Raw genomic sequence first — 18,427 nt, 5'->3', positions numbered from 1 at the left:
GTGAATTTAATTTATTATTAGGTATCTAAGTAATAATTATTTATTTGACGTCTGTTAACTCTTCACGCTTTTAAATGAACCGCTGGACCGACTTAGATGAAATTTGGTTCCTAGATAGTTTGAGGCCCAGAGAAGGATATAGGATAGTTTTTATGAATCATCATCATCCCACGCAACGAAGTCGCGGGCAAAACATTGTTAGCTTTTAAGTCCACTTTGATAGGAGCATTCCACGGGCTGTCCCGTACAAACGCATTTTATTTCCTGTGTTGCGACTGTTGCGACTTTTTTTTCGGCGTTTAAAGATGATTATTTTTCTGTGCATATTTTTGACCGTTTTTCACCGAAAAGGAAACTGTTATACCTGCAAATCCTGAGAGAATTCGAGTTGGTACGTGACAACAGTAGACAATTTCGTGGAATGCACCTGTATCATACGAAACCCAAAATAGGGTCAGTTACCTCTCATTGCTTGCACAACTTTCCAGCCGGTGCATTTCGATTACTAATACATATCAAACACTTCTAAGAAGGAAACTGGGAAGATAGAGTCGTTTACGCGACATTAAAGCACGCGTAAATATTTATATTATAGAATAACTGGCTCTTAAAAATATATTTTGTCATCACCGTTATATGTAAATGCGCTACTCGTGTTCAGTCTCTCGCGCGCACTCGGACGGTCCTAACATCACTGTCACTTTAATAAGAAAACTCGAGAAAAATGTGAAAATTATACACCAGCCAAGTACGTGCTATTACTAGGCCATCTCGCGAGGTATGTGATATAATTTATATAGAACCGGTTTGTATTATAAAATATAAGCTTAAACGGATTAGATTAGTAACATAACTCGTGCGTTAGATATCCGTTATTGTTCTAAATATAGAGATCGCATGCGTTATTTTCGTAATGTGCTTAGAGACAATAACTTAGTTGTTTTGCTCATTTTTATGTCTTTTATTGTGTTTAAATTTATGTTTATTATGGTTTATTATTAGTGGTTGCGTGTAATTTATGTTATAGGTATTATTTAAACGGAATGAAAACTTGGTACTTCAGAAAAATAAAAAAAATAAACATAATAAGTTTCATTTCTGCTATTTAGTGACAAGAAATAAGTAGGTAACCTAATTAGTTAGTTATGGTCAGCATAGCTCTTAATTATTATCTTATAGTGTTCCTCTGTAAATAAGACTTCTCGCTACTTTTACTTGCCATTCCGATCCTAAACATTATCTGCTTATTTGATCATTCGTTTTTTTAACTTCTATGTAACAAAATACAAGGTTGATAAAGTTTTATTCAAAACCAGTATAGGCACCCGTATTTCGAACGTTGAACAATATTATGTCATCTCTATATCCGGATCCAAATCTTAAAAAAACATACGGGCATATCGTTCAATTTTGGCTGTTGAGTTTTTATACAAGTAGATGTACTTGCTACCACGAGTAAAGAAACATATGGGTTCAAATCTGAGTCATATTAAAACGAAGACTAAAAGTTAAATTATATAGAGATTGTGCGTTTAATAAAATCAACGCTATATGTATAATTGTTACTATTTTAATACGAATAATAAAAATATTTGTAATATATATTCAGACATATTAAATACCTAATGAGTTTCATATTTATTCGACTGGTTTTTATTTTTTCCGCAAAAACTCTTAGACAGGAATCTCAAAATGCCATAGTTGCATCAGAGATAAAGCATATTAAACATACCCTATATAATACATACTCTTACAGCATTTATATATGTATAAACGATTCAAATTATCATATTTCAAACACTTGTAATTGATTATCTATTTTACAGTAGATAAGTATAACGTCGATTATACGTGTTAACTAAATAAATAGTAATAATATAAATGTAATAGAAATATTAGAATTAAGACCATACTTAGCATACAATCTATTAGAATGTAGATTAGGCTAAGTCTGTAAATAGTCTTTGTAATCTTTCTTGAAATAAACAGTTTAAATTTTTTTTTTTTTTTTTTAGGTGTCAGTTTGAGTCCCCCTCAGTGAATGTTTATTATCAATTCGCTGGTCCCCAACTCCCCATCGCATCAGGGAGTAATGACTTTTAGGTTGATAATAATAACTAATCAAAGTCCTGATTTACGTAATAAAGCTTAAGTATAGTTAATTGAATTCTATTTTAATACCTAGTGATTAAGTCTAGGATGGCATGTTAATTATAAGGTAACGATTTATTCTTCGAACTGAGAATCGAGACCGAGTGGCGAGGCAACATTGCCTGCTCAACACACGCTCGAGTAAACCAACGAACTAGATTAACTAGGTATAGAAGTCTGATTAGAGCTCAAAAAACCGGCCAAGTGCGAGTCGGACTCGCGCACGAAGGGTTTCGTACCATTACGCCAAAAACAGCAAAAAATCACGTTTGTTGTATGGGAGCCCCACTCAAATATTTATATTATTCTGCTTTTTTTTTAGTATTTGTTGTTATAGCGGCAACATAATACATCATCTGTAAAAATTTCAACTAGCTATCACGGTTTATGAGATACAGCCTGGTGACAGACAGACGGTCAGCGTGCTATTAGGGTCCCGTTTCTACCCTTTGGGTACGGAACCCTAAAAATTACCCCACGTGTATTGTGGCCGCGAGTGACTCAACTTTAGTGCGCAGTTTGATAACGTTATTGTTTATACCGCGAAAGAAGTTCGACATATAAAAAAATATTTTAGTCAATAAAAACTTTTATTGACTAATCTCAACTTTTTTTTAATAGCGGGAAATTGTGTGCTGCGGGAGAAGTATATTTTATTTATTTATTTTATTTTATGACTTAGGGATATTTATGGAGAAAGGAGGACCGTCCGAAGTCACAAATGAGCTTTGTGAATAGGTCCGTCGCTGCGAGTAAGGCGGTTATCACACTACGTAGCGAATTGCGAAGCGACGAATTCGTGTGCGGCGACGAGTCGCGAGGATTTTAGTTCATAAAACTAAAATCCGTACGGTACTATGAAGCTCGGTGTGGCATACCCTGCGGGGCCCACCTTCGCACGTAGAAGCGTAGCCAATGTTTTATACCATGCGGTTTTTTGCATACAAATCGAGATTCTACAGTAGAAAGTCAAAAATCGCAGCACCGGACGTCGTCGCTCCGAAGTGCGAAGCAGTGTGATAAGCGCCTAACCTCGTAAAATCCAATTTCCTTTTCAATAGAACTTGAACTTGAAAATCCGTCTAGGCCTACTCGAGTTATAGTTAGTAACGTGGCTCCATCTACGGTGTCCGAATAATTTGACTGTTTGTGTAATGTCAGGAACAAATATATGTGCTCATCACACAAATAAATGCCCTTGCCTTAATATAATAGATAATATAAATAAAATAAATAAGCCACGTGAACATATATCTAAAAGCTCTGTATCACAAAAATTTAGTTACTTAAACCTCTTTTGTATTAAAGGAAATCCTGTCACCATGTCTCGGACATTCACCATAGAGCCAGTGGAGCAGGGAGATGTGGAGGATATCATGAAACTTCTCAAAAAGTAAGTAAGCTTGCGTTGCGCTCATTATCTTTTGCAATGAAAACTTGCGAAACAATGGGACAAAAATGTTTAAGTTCATTTATGTTTTAAAGCAAGCTCTGCTGTGCTTTGTAAAGTCAAAAGGTCACAGGAGCTTATTTACTGGTAAAATACCGGGGGTCGCAGCCGATTCGTAAGTGGCCACGGCCACATAGGGGACGCAATTGAAATGGGCGTCCCCTATTGAAGAGGATGGTAACACAAATTTGGGTAGTGACTCGGAAACTGGGAAACTACTCGCGGTCACACTGCGAGTCGTTTTATATGCTCAGTCTATTATATAACGTAGGTATAGCGATGACTTAGGGACAGTTGTACCAACCAGTTAACAGACTGGTCAATGTCACGCAGCAAAGATATATGAAACTTATTTATTGTATGGGACAATACAATTTTGGGAACGCTTGGGAACGGTGACAGACGGTTTGGTGCAACCAATCCTTAATGTTTCTTTCAGACCCGTATGACTTAATCTTTCTTCGTCTTGTTTTCAGAACATTTTACATCGACGAGCCACTTAACTCAGCAGTAGGCCTCATCGCCTCAGAAAACGAGACATGTTCGGAGTTGGACGAGTATTGCAGCCATTCACTTATGGAAGGTCTGTCCTTCAAGGCAGTGGACGCTGAGCACAACATAGTGGGGGTTATGATCAGTGGTGTTTTACCTTTGAAAGAGGTGAGACTTTAGGAAATAACTTGAATACAAATCGAGAACATTTCAACAAATGGATACTATGGAATGATAGAGCTAAGCGAGACGCGTGACCTAACACTAAAGGTATGGCTTCTCAACCTGAGGTAGTGGCTTTGAATCCCGGTTTGTATGCCAAATCTATGTTTTTTTTGTTTCACATCGATTTGGCAACAAAGAACATCCGACAAAACTTCAAGTTCAGGACAAGTTATCTTCGCGGATATCAAGTCCGCTAAACGGAATTGGGCTAGTCACATCTGTCACAGTAGACCAAGCGGTAATATAAAAAAAAGAACTGTAGTTGAGATGAATGTAGATGAGAACTGTAACTGGACTCAATTTTTCAACATTTGACCAGAAGATGCAAGAGATCACATGTAGCGACGTAGTTTGGGCTATTAAAGAAAAAACATGTCTCGATAAAAGAGTAACATGACACATTTACATTTCAGGAAGACGACGGCAATGATCTACTAAGCCAAGCGCAGCGCTGCAAGAACCCCAAGTTCAAGAAGATTCTGTACATCTTGGCACAAAGAGAGACGGGAGCCAAGCTCTGGGAGAAGTTCCCTAGGGAGCAAAGGCTGGTCGAAGTCAAAGTGGCGGCCACTGACCCAGGGTGGAGGAGACTCGGTATTATGAACGATTTGCTTAATACGACTGAGTAAGTTTCTGAATTGTGAACCTGTTTTAACAAGCTTTTATTTAACTTGCCCTATTAGTATGTTAGTATGCGAGCGGCACAGGATCGGTCGGGGTGGCGAACCTTGGGGGAGGCCTATGTCCAGCAGTGGACGTCTATCGGCTGACATGATGATGATGATGATGATTAGTATGTTAGTGTGGGTCGAATCTTTCAGAGCTGCAATTTTGCATACATGTGGTAATCGGATGACAATGCAATTTACGTCTGATAGAGCTGAGCTAAGGTTTCTTTGTATTGGAATAATGTGGCAACACTACCATAAACGTCCAAGAGTTAATTTATCCTTTTGGATATCGGAATCGGACATCGTAAAACATCGAATCGAATCGAAAGGCGTTATTATCATTATTATATTATCATTATTAGCATTATCATTAGCTGTCAATTTGTCATCAATTATTTACTTAAAGTCAACAAGCCATTTCCGTCAGTAGAAAAAAGCGGCAAATTAAAAAAATGTAGTCGCGAAACTCGCGAAGGGTAATCGTCCCAGAAAACTTTAATTTCGCGCCTTTTACTACTAACCGGCGGTTGTTTGACCGGCTATAACTTAGCGCGGCCATTAAAAAAAGGTTAAAATACAAAAGCAGTTTTGAGTATAAAGTCAGTACAAAATTATGCCGAGACTGCGTAAAAGACGAAAATATAATTATATTTTGTAAGTAATACATTTCCGGTGTTATAAGTACATTTCTTTTTCAGACAAGCCACAGCACAAAGGAACATCAGACTCATACGAATGGACACGTCCAGTGCCTACTCTGCCAAGTCGGCTGAAAGGTTCGGTTTTACATGTGTGTACAAGGCTTTATACACAGACATCAAGATGGACGGACGGCCGATAATCGTGCCAGAACCTCCGCATGACGAGGACAGGGTTTACGTTAAAAAGTTGTTTGACTGATTGTGTTTTTACTGTAAATACGCTTGGACGATGGACTAAATAGTCGTGATGCATTTCTATGAAATTAAATAAAACAAGAAGAAAGTCATTATGCTCAAATACGGCTAAGATATCGCTATAATACACCGCCTCTGTTGACCAATAATCACTCGATATAGAAAGTTAGGAACAGACATGTACGCAGTGTTTAATGGATTTTAAGAATACTTAAAGGAAAAATTTAAGCTGCGAGTTTAAATCTCGCCTGAGGCGGAGTATTTTTCTTTTATTTCATTATTGTTAATGTTGTAATTTCGTATGCAGACGCTTCTGTTATGTATGAAACTTAATCTCCTCGAAACTTCGCCATAAAATCAATCGGAATTCGAGACCGACGACCTATGTGAATATTAGAGAAGTATTTTAGTATAATATTTGTACTTACCTATGTACTTAATAGACGTTAAATTCGTAATGCTAAGGATAGTTATAAGAAATTAGGTAAATAAAAAATATTGAGTAAGTGTCTACATAATTATTAGCCCACAATGCCCTCATATTACTAGGTATTTTGCAGAAGTACTCGTTGATCGACATAGTCAACAATAATTATAACAAACTGGCATCAATATTGTCTTTGGTTACCGCGCTAGTTACTCATGAAATAAAACTATGGAAACGGATTATATCGCGTATAAGTATTGAATTTATAATACATCCCTACGTTTTATCGCGTGTGTATATCTTCACTTGAAAATAGATGGTATTTTTGCACTTTGTAGTTTTTCCTCACTCTTCAGTCACCCTTTAACCACGAACGCTGTAAAGGGTTCGAAACGTCGGGATGTATTATAAACTCAATATACGCGATATAATCCATTTTCATAGTATTATTTCATGAACTGGCATCAAATTAATAATATCAATATGAATGAAATCTGAAACAAGCCAATAAATGTTTTATTTTTATTACAAATGATGTAGGTACGTATCATATTTTCAGTAGTCGGGTTTCAGGTTTTGAACCGTTTTTTTTGCATACTATTAAATTACGATTGCGCCACCAATTACAGGCGAACACAGCATGCATTAGTATTTTACTAACATTCTTTATTTCAATGTTGTTTTTTTCGTTAAATTTGGTTACTAAATGCTACCTACTTACTACCCTACGGTACTTATAATGCTACCGAATAAGATTTTGAATTCCACTTAGGGCCTCATCCTCTATGAGAAGGCGAAGGTTATGAAGCGAAACCAAGTTGACCTTTTAATAAATATTTAATTTTAAGTTAGTCTTTTTTATTTACATTTTACACGCACTAATTACTCGAACCAAGTTTCAATTTCAAACGCCAAACCCAGAGGATTTTTCTGAAAACATATATGGGTCCTTTATAATAGAATTAAAGTGTAGGAATAGTGCTAGAACACTAAGGACACGGTAGCAAAATATTTAAAAAAACAGCAGAGGTAGGCAAGCACTTCAAAATATTTTTTGAACGTTCACTTAAAGGAAAAATGTACTTTGTAAATATTACAATTACTAGATTCTATCTAAGCTAACCAATTTGAATGCCACAAAGTGTAAAACGCAACTGTTAACGTTATGTTTACATTTTAAAAAAAAGCCACAAAGTTTAAAACGCCACTATTAACGTCATGTTTACATTTAAAAAATGCCACAAAGTGTAAAACGCCACTATTGACGTCATGTTTACAAAAAAACCCAAGTCCAAAGTTAGGTTAGACAGACTCTTCGTATATACGTCTTCTTCGTATGCACGAGGTCTGAGGATTTTTCCGGCTACGGATGCAGGGTCTACGCGGCATCCTGTACGAGAATCCCAACCCACAGGGAGAGCCCCTTAAATTCCTCAGAGTTCGTATGCACATTGAACTTACCTTTATATTGCTTCTGAAAGAAGACGTGTACCAATCGCCCCCAGCGTCTCCAGACAGCCCGTATTCCGTGAGGACTCGGTCCGCAGGAGATTCCCTGCAATTTTTGCACGGTTATTGACTAAATATAAACATTAAAAAAACCGGCCAAGTGCGAGTCGGACACGCGCACGAAGGGTTCCGTACCATTACGCAAAAAACGGCAACGGCTTCTGTTTTTAGTATTTGTTGGTTTAGCGGCAACAGAAATACATCATCTGTGAAAATTTCAACTGTCTAGCTATCAAGGTTCATGAGATAGGTACAGCCTGGTGACAGACAGACGGACAGCGGAGTCTTAGTAATAGGGTCCCGTTTTTATCCCTTGGGTACGGTACCCTAAAAATGGTAGATAACTAGTTTACAAGAGGTAAATTGTTAGGTATACATTTATATATCTAGTGATAATATTTTTAAAACATATTATGTAAACTGAAACAAATGTCATATGCTGAAGAAAAAACCGGCCAAGTGCGAGTCGGACTCGCGCACGAAGGGTTCCGTACCATTACGGAAAAAACAGCGAAAAAATCACGTTTGTTGTATGGGAGCCCCATTAAAATATTTATATTATTCTGTTTTAGTATTTGTTGTTATATCGGCAACAGAAATACATCATCTGTGAAAAGTTCAACTGTCTAGCTATCACGGTTCATGAGATACAGCCTGGTGACAGACAGACAGACAGACGGACAGACGGACAGCGGAGTCTTAGTAATAGGGTCCCGTTTTTACCCTTTGGGTACGGAACCCTAAAAATGAGCGTGGCGGAGGCCGCATTCGAACCGGCGCCTTCAGCTACGGCCTCGTACAGGCGTATCTGTTTTTTTATCTTTGAGAAAGAGAGTATTTTAGAAACATGTACATACATGTAGGTACTTACGATAAGGTACTGAAGACTTGCATAATGGATGTAGGTGGTTACAAATTTCGAGAATACAATACAATAAGTGTTCGGAATTTTTTTACTAATTAATGTACAAATATTCTACAATTTATTACAATATTTACAATGTAAAATTACAAAAATATTTGCATTCATTCCATGAGGTAGCTAAAAAAATATTCATCTACTTACACTACTTATGTCCAAGTACTGATTTGATTGTGTACACTTACTTCAACATATGATAAATAAGTTAAGAGAAATGTAAACTATATACATATATAAATTATCAAAATGTTACATTTCGCTAAAATATGGTATGTAAAAAAAATCAACGTTTTGTTCGAGACAAATTTGGCACATAGCTTTTATACTTCAATTGGAAAGTTATGTTTGATCAAAGCTTATTGTAGGACAACGGCTTGGTCCCTTATTCATAGAGAATTACAAAATGACATTGATATTACAAAAAAGTAAATCAAAATGATTAAATAATATTTACTGATTTATACAAAAATTTGTCTTCATTGATGTACTAACAATTAACAACTAACAACTGTGCGTCAAGAGTACTAAATTCAAAATCAAACAACATATATAAATACACACCGTAAAGCGTAGCCATAATAACAAACAACTGAGCAATGATTATAACTAGATAATAAATACAACCACATTTTAAAAAAAAACACGTGGACGAGTCAACATTTTGTAAAGATAAATTAGGCGCTGAGAAAATATCTATCTTTCTAGTGAAACTAAATTTTAGAAACAATACTTTGTACAATAGTCTATCACAATTCTACTCTCTGTAGGCCTAGCACAGAAGGGGCGCGTGGGCGCGACAGTATCTCGTCCGCGAGATAGACTACCCGCCTTTTTCTAACTGTATTAATTAAAGAGGGACGTGTAGTCTATCTTGCGGGCGAGATACTGTCACGCCACTCCTGTGCTAGCCCGCCTTTTAATACAAGACAAGTCCAGAGGGCCTACCGCGAACCACGTTCGACGTGTTGCCTCCCTGTCCCACTTACGTACGAATTTACAAGTGCGACAAAGGCACGTCGAACTTGGTTCGCGTTAGGCCCTCAGTACGCAAAATAATGGTCAACTGAAAATTTGCTTTTGGCTTTGTACTATCTTGTAACTTATGAATAACATAAAACCAACCAATTTTGCCCTCGCGGGTCAACACCTTCGCATATCAGATATCTATCTAGAGTAAAATAGGTACCAAATAGCATTCAAGCCACGATTTCATATCGTAGAATTGTTCTTTTTAACCGTTATGGGCGAATTTACCCTCGAGGGCAAGAATGGGGATGTAATCACTTTTTCTCTGTAGCGAGCTCTTGTCCTAGCGACGCGGTCGCGACGGTCGGGTTGGCTCCGTTTACGATTTTCTCCAGCAAAAGCCGTGTTTGTAACTAAAACAACAAATTAATATTTAAAAAAAACCATATCATTATTTGTACAGCTTAGTACATTTGAGAAGAGCAAAAGTTTTTTATCGACTTGATTTCAGTGCAAAAAAATAATAAGTATTAGTTACGAGCCTTTTCTTAAGGCTTAGAACGCACTGCGATTAATGTCTTGCGGTTTCAGTCTTGCAAGTGCGTGCGCTTATGAATCATGTCGTACGTTACACTTTTTGCGATTCTGAAACCGCAAGAAATTAATCGCAGTGCGTTTTAAGCCTTATAACGAAAGTTTCACTGACTATTTTAGATGGTCGGCTACTGTACAATGTAGATAATGCTATACTGTTTGTGAAAAGCTAACGTTTCACAGTTTAGTTACTAAGTTACATATGGCGCCGTATCCTCAACTATTTTTTTTCTTAGACTACACATCTAGTACAATCGACGAATTCTTGCTATCGTTGTTATTCTAATAACAAAACTTCCGTGAGACACAGACATATTGAATATATTCATAATAACGGGTCACTCACGTATTTTAAGTCGAAAAGTTGTGTTGTGTGCAACCCATCATTTGACAATAATGCCGTAAACGAGGGTAGTTTCTCGCCCCCCCTGCCGCCACCGGCGCCCGCGCCGAGTCATCGCGCGCGGAAGGCTGCGGCCCGCAGTCTGCGCCGGTCCGTCACCGACACCGTCAACGCAAGCTCCTGATGATAATGATACTACTCGGTACGGAGTGAAACATGTCGAGCGTTTTTCGACTTAAAATACGCGAGTGACCCGTCGTTATTCTACGAGAGAAGATACCTACTTGCAATCGTTTGTCGAATTTCGAGGTGAAAAAGCGGGTGATTCGTTGCATGCACTGAACGCAGAAACGTGCAAGCAAGCCGGCAATACGATTACTCTATTTATGTGCGCATTAGACTTTGAGATACACAATTAAGATTGAAACGGTGTACAAACTAAGATTTTGAGCTACATTTTCTAAAGTGTGAAAAAAACTGCTACAAAGTAGAAACAATAATCAGTACCTCAACTTCGTCTTCTGGCTGAAGAACCTCGGCAAGCACGCTAAAGCTATTCTTGGACTCGGACTCGACCTTGACCAAAACAAGAGAAGTGAGAAGCTAGCTCACTAATTTTGTTACTAGACTAGGTAGGCGCCATCGCTCGAAAAGATGACACCATACCTTTGGCCTATACTCGAGTAGATGGCGATACTTATTGATATTTAACACATTTAACACATATAAGTGAAATAATAAGGATCAAAGTCAAATGGCGTTCTAAAAGTTTTAATCATCTGTCGAAAAATGGCAGTAAATTGACTGTGACTACAAAATTTACTTTGACAATACGCCTCTATTTAAAATTATTTTTGGTCTCGGTTATATTGTAGTGGTTATTTAACGGACCCTGATGTATCCATACTAATATTATAAATGCGAAAGTGTGTCTGTCTGTTACCTTTTCACGCTTAAACCGCTGAACCGATTTAGTTGAAATTTAGTATAGAGATAGTTTGAATCCCGGGGAAGGACATCAGGGTAGTTTTTTATCCCAGAAGTCATCCTTTAAGGGGGTGAAAAGGGGGGGTGGAAGTTTGTATGGGGAATCGATAAAAAGCAGATTGGATAAAAAATTAGGTACCCAAATTACTAACTACACGCAGTACGCAGACGAAGTCGCGGGCAAAAGCTAGTCACAAATAATTTCGGTGGTCAATGCAACTGTGCGAGCGGAACAATATAAATATGCGCGTGCGACAGAGCTAGGAAATGGTGGGTCACTGTACGAAATTATCTTTTCATTTCTCATGGTCTGAAAGAAGGTCATTGTTGTTCTAAAAGGTGTGCAGAAAATGTTACGTTTCTGCACTAGAGCATTTTACGTTCCAAGTACGATTTTTTTAATATTATTCGATAAGCAATTGACATTTTGGTTTAAATGAATTTGTTATATAATTTCCTTTCTGATATTTAACTCCCCATTAACGATACTTATTTATGCCTAAATTGTTAATTAAAAGCACCCTCAAGAAATGCGTTAAAAAATTATACTTGTCATGTTTTCGTTGGCAGAAATTAGTGCCTTTCATCCCTTGGTTCACAATCTACTATTGCTTAGCGTCCTTACTTTAATCTAAATATATTTCTTTGTAAACAGATACAATCAAAGAATTAGAAACACCGTTTTGTGCCGAATCGTCATTGTAACAAAACATCAAAAGAAAAACGTTTAACTACCTTGATCGTGCAATACAAACAAATATCGTAAGTTAATAATCTCCTAACCTGAATAGTCTCCATTGACTCCGGTAGGAAAAAAAGATCTCCAAAAAGTACTCCTAGATCGCCAAGGGGATGATTTGTATAGCTGGGGATGGACGCACTGACATTTTCTTGGACATTCTCACGCAAAACAGGCTCAGACTGAAGCAAAATTAAGAAAATGGTCGTAGTTAGGTACTTTCTACGGGCGCAAATATCATAAATAAGATCGCCAAGCACCAATGAGTGGATAAACGAGAATTGTTTCCTGCGGTTAATTTATTGTTTGACGTCAGCAAGATCTCAAGATGAAACAATGTACAGAATACCGCGCCTCTTATGGGGGTATATTTAGACGCTTCAGCACTTGTGTGAAGTCAACGTACTGATTATTGCTCCTACTGTGATTACTGTTTATATTTCTACCTAATTTAATATTTTAACTTTATGACGAACATAATGCCGGCTGTACACACTCCCATACTCGTCGAAAGTTTCGGCAAAAAACCGACGCTATCGGAGAAGGGCGAGACGAGATGATTAAGAGCGAGACGTGATAGATAAGAGCTTATTACACTATCCTAATTTAGTAACTAACAAGAGGGACGCTGCCATACGTGAGAAAGGATAGGATGTATCTCTTATCGCGTCTCACGTATAGCGGCGTCCCTCTTGTTAGTCACTAAATTAGGATAGTGTAATAAGCTCTATAGTAGTTTGTACACACTAGTACTCGCCCGGGTCTCTCGGTGAGTGTATACAGTCACCTGCAATAATATGTTGCACAACGAAGGCCGCAAAAATATCTGACACTTCTTATTTGTAGAGCCATAAGAGCGTGTCAGATATTTTTGCGGCCTTCATATAGTAACATAATATTATTGCAGGTGAGTGTACAGCCAACATAAGATCTGACAATATAAAGAATAAGTGATACCTCATTTCCATTTTCTTCAGCTGCTGCACGAACCTTATCCAGCTCTTCAGCTGCTATTCGAGACTTCTCATTTATATTTTCTCGGTGTAATAGAAATGATTGTCTGGAAATTCAAACGAATATTTTAATTGATAAATTCTAATGTATACTTAGTATTTTTCTAAGTGTTACCTTAATGTTTAAATTATTATAATAATGCATGTTGTGATTGCCTTTAAGTGGGGGATCAATGAAAAATGTGCCCTTTTAGTATGTTAATTCTAGTATGTAAATTGTATCTTCTGTTGGTGATCCTAATAAACAAATAAACAAACTTATTATTTATTGAATTGTCAAGAATGGGATCGTTTTCAAGAATGGTAGTCTTGAAAACACTAATCGGTAAAAAAGGTCAAGAATAAAATGGGCATTAATACCCAAGAAATATAATCATAATCATAATCATTTTATTGGTAAAGCTAATTTACATGTCAGTCTGGGTACAGTCTGTATATTCTGCTTTTCGCTTTGATCGCGAGGAAAATATACAGAAATATAAAATATTTAAGGTTATATTACCGTATTTATTCAAGACTAAATAAATTATTACTCCGGCCGCGCACAGCCGGTGGCCAGCTACAGCAGTGGCATTGACAGTTTGCATGGCAGGTGCAGGACTTTATTGCTAAGGCAATAAGGGTCGTAATAGATGATTATACTTTATGCAATACAGCATAAAAAGCAACTTTATTCCTTATGCCGCTTTCACGCGACTTCAACACCAACTTTACAAGAATGAGAAGTGAAAATATCTTTTAACAATCCCAAAACTATAAGGCTGTTATGATTTTTATTATAGACTTCTAAAGCCAACAAAGTGCCTAACTTAAAAGTCCAAAACCCAATTTTATATGTTCATGCGGGCTGTACACACTCGTCGAGAAACCCCGAGACAGGCTGAGAACGTGTGTGTACATGCTGCTCCGTTCTCGTCCCGCTCTGCCTTGTCTCGTCTCGCGCTTTTCCGATTGGATCGGAGCGGCGCCGAGACTCTCGGCGAGATGATCTCGACGAGTGTGTACAGCCGACATCAGACGTCAGAGAGATAAGTAACTAACATAAAAAATCTTGAGCTCACCTGATAACATACATCTGTATAACAAGACCAACCAACCCAAAGCCGAGGCAGATCATGATGATCATGTAATTCGGCATCTTCTTGACGCCAGACACGCCGTAGTATGACCTCTCCTGTCTTGGTTGCTGTGTGTTGGTCTGGGTTTTCTGGTATTGGTATTGGTAGGCGGGGTTGTTGCGCAAGCTGGAATTTTTTATTATTTTGTGTCAGTTGATACCTTCTACTTTTGTTTAGTTAGTACCATCGCCAACACTGTTAACTGACAGTACGTAAACCTTATTACAAAAGGAATAAGGTCCACCGGTGGACAATTAAGAGTGTTGCTGTTTGTAAGATAAAGTACGAGTACCTAAGGTGCGTTGGGGTAAGATTGAAAGGATTTTTCATGCAGGGTAAAATGAAAAGTCACCCGTAATGCTTCGGCATACGGCCGATTTTTTGTCTTACCCCTCATGAAAAACCCTTTCAATCTTACCCCAACGCACCTTATGTAAAAAAGTCATATTGTTTTGAAGGCCTTTGATTTCTTGCCAAAAAAACTGCCACATTGTTACCACTTAGGTAATACTTTGAATAGAAACCTGATATGAAAATAAAGTTTGTTGCAATATTTATGAATTATCGGTTAAGAGTCGCACGAACCCGCCGCGAAAAAGCCGCTCCCATACAATCAAAGTTAAGAGTCAGACCAAATTAAGTGGGCAGCGATTTTGATAGCCCAGGCGGTGCAAGTGTTAAGTAAACATCATAATTTCATAGAAGTTTGACATTTAAAATAACATTTGCACCATCTGGGTTATCAAAATTGCTGCCAACTTAGCTTGGTCTGACTCTTATTTAAAAAAAAATTGTTATACCAAGAAAATAAAGCAGGTAGAAGTTTTGTATGTTAATATTTATATTTGCGCTTATTTATTTTTATTGCAATTTCTAGCAAAGAAAACTGGTACCAGACATAGATATAATAATATGTTACTTGAATGTTCATGTCAAAATATTTTACAAAAACTTTTATTAAGCGTGTAAAATAACTTCCCGTAAAGTTTTATAAATTATGATATATAACAACTAATAAAATAAAAAGTATTAAACAAATACTCACTTCCAAGGGACATGTGTTCTTTGAACATAGGCAGATTGATTGCTCCTATAGAGAATGTCATACTGGGCCCGACTACTGGGCTTCCCCAGCACATTGTACGCTTCCACAATGCTTACAAACCTCTCCTGTGCCTTGGCATCCTTGTTTTTGTCTGGATGGTACTGAAAACAAAAAAGAAATATAAGATGTCTACTTAATATACTTGTAAATATTACTTATGAATAATAAATATTATGGGGCAATCCCTTCTGAGGGCCCCATGTCCCTGATGACGGATAACAGGATACCATCAATCAATCAATGGGGCAATCTTACACAAATTGAGCTCAATAATGCTTGTGTTGTGGGTAGACTACTATCAATAGATATAGATAGACTTAAATATGGAGAAAACATCCATAACTCAGGAACAAATATTTGTGATGAACACACAAAAAAATGACCATAACAAGATTTGAACCTGGGACCTGCTTCATAGGCCACTACCAACTAGGCTAGAAGCCCATTTAATTAACATACCTAAGCATAGATTTATTCATAGTATATTTTAAGTATTGGTAAATGATATCAAGTAGGAAAGGACCATTACCAGCCAAGATGACATAGTAGAGGTTGCCGGAAAAGACTGGATGTACAATGCCAAAGACAGATATTTATGGAAGAAATGGGAGGAGGGATGAAAGTAGAGAAATCAACAGAAACAAGTAACAATAGCATAAAAACATATTTTAAACAAATTTAAAAATTAAAATTGGAAACTAAATAATTTAAAAGAGTATGGAAACAAAGAGACTATAATAATAACAAGATTTAAACCAGGGACCTGCTTCATAGGCCACTACCAACTAGGCTAGATGATTATTTAATTAATATACCTAAGCATAGATTTATTCATAGTATATTTTAAGTATTGGTAAATGATATCAAGTAGTTGTTGTAAGAGATCCCAGTACTGGTTTTCTATACAAAACAACTGGGAAATCACAGTCCTCAACAAGAAAATGGCCCAGTTTTTAAATTTGTATGGACAAATTTAAAAACTGGGCCATTTTCTTGTTGCCAATGCCATTGAGAGGTAACTTAAAGAAAATTAGAAATGCCTTATTCATACTGGCTACACAACTGTTTCCAATAAAGACAAGAACACTGAAAAGTATCAGTTCATAACACTGCAGCAGGCAGGTATAAAATGGTTGTTTAACTTACAAATTCAGACAAAAAGTACAATATTTTGTTTTACCTATTAATTGTTTGTCTTTGTTTAATTACTGAGCTAATAGATAGGATGTAGAATGAATACAAACAATATTATAATTCACTCCAGTTAAGATTTTTGTTTTTATTTTATGTCAACGGTAGCTTTATCTATTACGAGTTACGATTAACATCGATTATGAAACTACAGAAAAGACATACTTCCTTGCTCATCTTAATGAATGCTTCTTTGATTTCTTTGTCTGTACAGTTTCTACGCAGCCTGAGAACATCGTAGGGGCACTTTTTGCCTAAGCTGAAATAATAAAGTAAAAATAAACATCAAACCAAACGAATCAAAATCAAACCAAAATGTTTTTAAGAACAAATCTCACCTATATAACCTCGCGTAACAATTTAATGATTTTAGAGTAATCCGATTAAAAAGAAACATAACTGTTATGGACTTAATTTCATATTTAGCATGATATTAGTTTTTTGGAAAAAATCCCATTTTATTTAATTTTGAAGTTGATAATGTTACCTATGAAATGTCACATTGACATTAATGACATTAATAGAAAAAAAAAATTTCGTTCAGATGTTCAGATACTGATACGATTTTACCCTGCGTCAACTATCATGTCTATCATAATCGTAGATAAATTGAGAAACGTGGCAATTTTTGTTGAAATTGCAAAATCAGTTAGTCTCCGATTTTTACTACATAACTGTCCTGCGAGAATTTTCTTTGGTATCTGAACAGTCTCATGCTATTCCAAACGCCGCGACGACGTCGGTTTCAAGAGCGGGCTTGTGTTCGTATAATGTATAACGAACTCTGACCAGTGACGGTTTATTGTATTGTATTGTATTTCTTTATTGCAGATAACAAGATCCATATTACATTAAAATCACGAGCACAATCAAAATAACAATAAATAGGTACATTAAAACAAATCTTAAAATAAAATAAAATTAAAATTAAATAAAATAAAATAAAATTAAATTAAAATTTCTGTCATTACACACACAACTCACATAAAAAGGCACATTACAAAAATTCAACACAATACAAAATAAATATTAATAATGTCAACAAAATTCCGTCAGGTCAACTCACTACATGAAGGCTGTTCCAGTGTCTCGCTGTGGGGGAGTCTAAACTGCTAGCGATCACGCCCAGTATGCTGTTGTTACTCTCGCGCACACGGCGCATGATGGAGGCGATTTATTAATTCTTGTTAGATTTTTAGCTGACAGGTAGGGGAGGGTTTAAAGGTCCCTTTTTATAGTTTTTCGTAAATAACTCATAAACGGTGGCGCATAGCAAAAAATAGGCTGATACGTAAATAATCTGTATATGTATATAACATTTCCTACAAAATAGATATACAGGATGTCCCAAAAATACCACGTCAAACTGACACTGGAGGTAGGACACCCTAAAATGATCATCAAAACCAAAACCATTTTCGAAGTATTATAACCATATATAACCGATTTAGATTTTTATTAATTTTGCTCTTGCCAGTATTCACTTGGAAAGCCCTCAAGGTATGCAGGCTGATGATTTTTTCATTCAATTTCTACTAATAACTAGAGTGTCCTACCTCCAGTGTCAGTTTGAGGTGATATTTTTGGGACATCCGTAGGGATTGCAAAACCGGTTTTTATTTGTATGA

General features: G+C 36.7%; 3 protein-coding genes across 7 annotated transcripts in view; 1 reads left to right on the top strand and 2 right to left on the bottom strand.

Annotated features, from left to right (window-relative positions):
- The window catches only part of LOC134747590 (small ribosomal subunit protein eS19A), a 469,695-nt gene extending 459,874 nt beyond the window's left edge, over positions 1-9,821 (bottom strand). Inside the window, exon 1 of the mRNA XM_063682182.1 lies at positions 9,816-9,821. The gene's annotated coding sequence lies outside the window, so the exon portion shown is untranslated. The remainder of the gene's footprint in view (positions 1-9,815) is intronic.
- On the top strand, positions 529-6,318 carry LOC134747585 (uncharacterized). The gene is made up of 5 exons (XM_063682178.1): positions 529-778; positions 3,460-3,544; positions 4,078-4,261; positions 4,732-4,943; positions 5,688-6,318. The coding sequence occupies exons 2-5, from the start codon at positions 3,474-3,476 to the stop codon at positions 5,887-5,889; spliced, it is 669 nt and encodes a 222-aa protein (XP_063538248.1). The 5' UTR covers positions 529-778; positions 3,460-3,473; the 3' UTR covers positions 5,890-6,318.
- Positions 7,137-17,287, bottom strand: LOC134747579 (dnaJ-like protein 60). Of its 5 annotated transcripts, XM_063682168.1 has the most exons (10): positions 17,138-17,287; positions 16,965-17,058; positions 15,549-15,709; positions 14,447-14,629; positions 13,330-13,432; positions 12,417-12,554; positions 11,154-11,222; positions 10,028-10,122; positions 7,774-7,867; positions 7,137-7,242 (listed from the first exon to the last, which is right to left on the bottom strand). In XM_063682168.1, the coding sequence occupies exons 1-10, from the start codon at positions 17,194-17,196 to the stop codon at positions 7,195-7,197; spliced, it is 1,044 nt and encodes a 347-aa protein (XP_063538238.1). In that variant the 5' UTR covers positions 17,197-17,287; the 3' UTR covers positions 7,137-7,194. The 5 variants fall into 5 exon arrangements, with proteins under 5 accessions (XP_063538238.1, XP_063538239.1, XP_063538240.1 ...); XM_063682169.1 differs by lacking the exon at positions 10,028-10,122; XM_063682170.1 differs by lacking the exon at positions 12,417-12,554.
- Between the last annotated feature and the right edge of the window lie 1,140 nt (positions 17,288-18,427).

This window comes from Cydia strobilella, chromosome 15 (assembly GCF_947568885.1).
Source record: "Cydia strobilella chromosome 15, ilCydStro3.1, whole genome shotgun sequence".
Classification (NCBI taxonomy): Eukaryota; Metazoa; Arthropoda; class Insecta; order Lepidoptera; family Tortricidae; genus Cydia; species Cydia strobilella.
Note: the sequence above shows the minus strand (reverse complement) of the source record. Positions and strands in the feature narration are given on the sequence as shown.

Coding starts and splice junctions, on each gene's coding strand:
- LOC134747585 (XM_063682178.1), top strand. CDS start 3,474: ATGTCTCGGACATTCACCATAGAGCCAGTGGAGCAGGGAGATGTGGAG. Junction 3,545..4,077: donor ATCATGAAACTTCTCAAAAA/GTAAGTAAGCTT, acceptor TCTTGTTTTCAG/AACATTTTACATCGACGAGC. Junction 4,944..5,687: donor GATTTGCTTAATACGACTGA/GTAAGTTTCTGA, acceptor TTTCTTTTTCAG/ACAAGCCACAGCACAAAGGA.
- LOC134747579 (XM_063682168.1), bottom strand. CDS start 17,196: ATGTTTCTTTTTAATCGGATTACTCTAAAATCATTAAATTGTTACGCG. Junction 15,710..16,964: donor TCATTAAGATGAGCAAGGAA/GTATGTCTTTTC, acceptor TTTTGTTTTCAG/TACCATCCAGACAAAAACAA. Junction 11,223..12,416: donor AGTCAATGGAGACTATTCAG/GTTAGGAGATTA, acceptor GTTTTGGTCAAG/GTCGAGTCCGAGTCCAAGAA.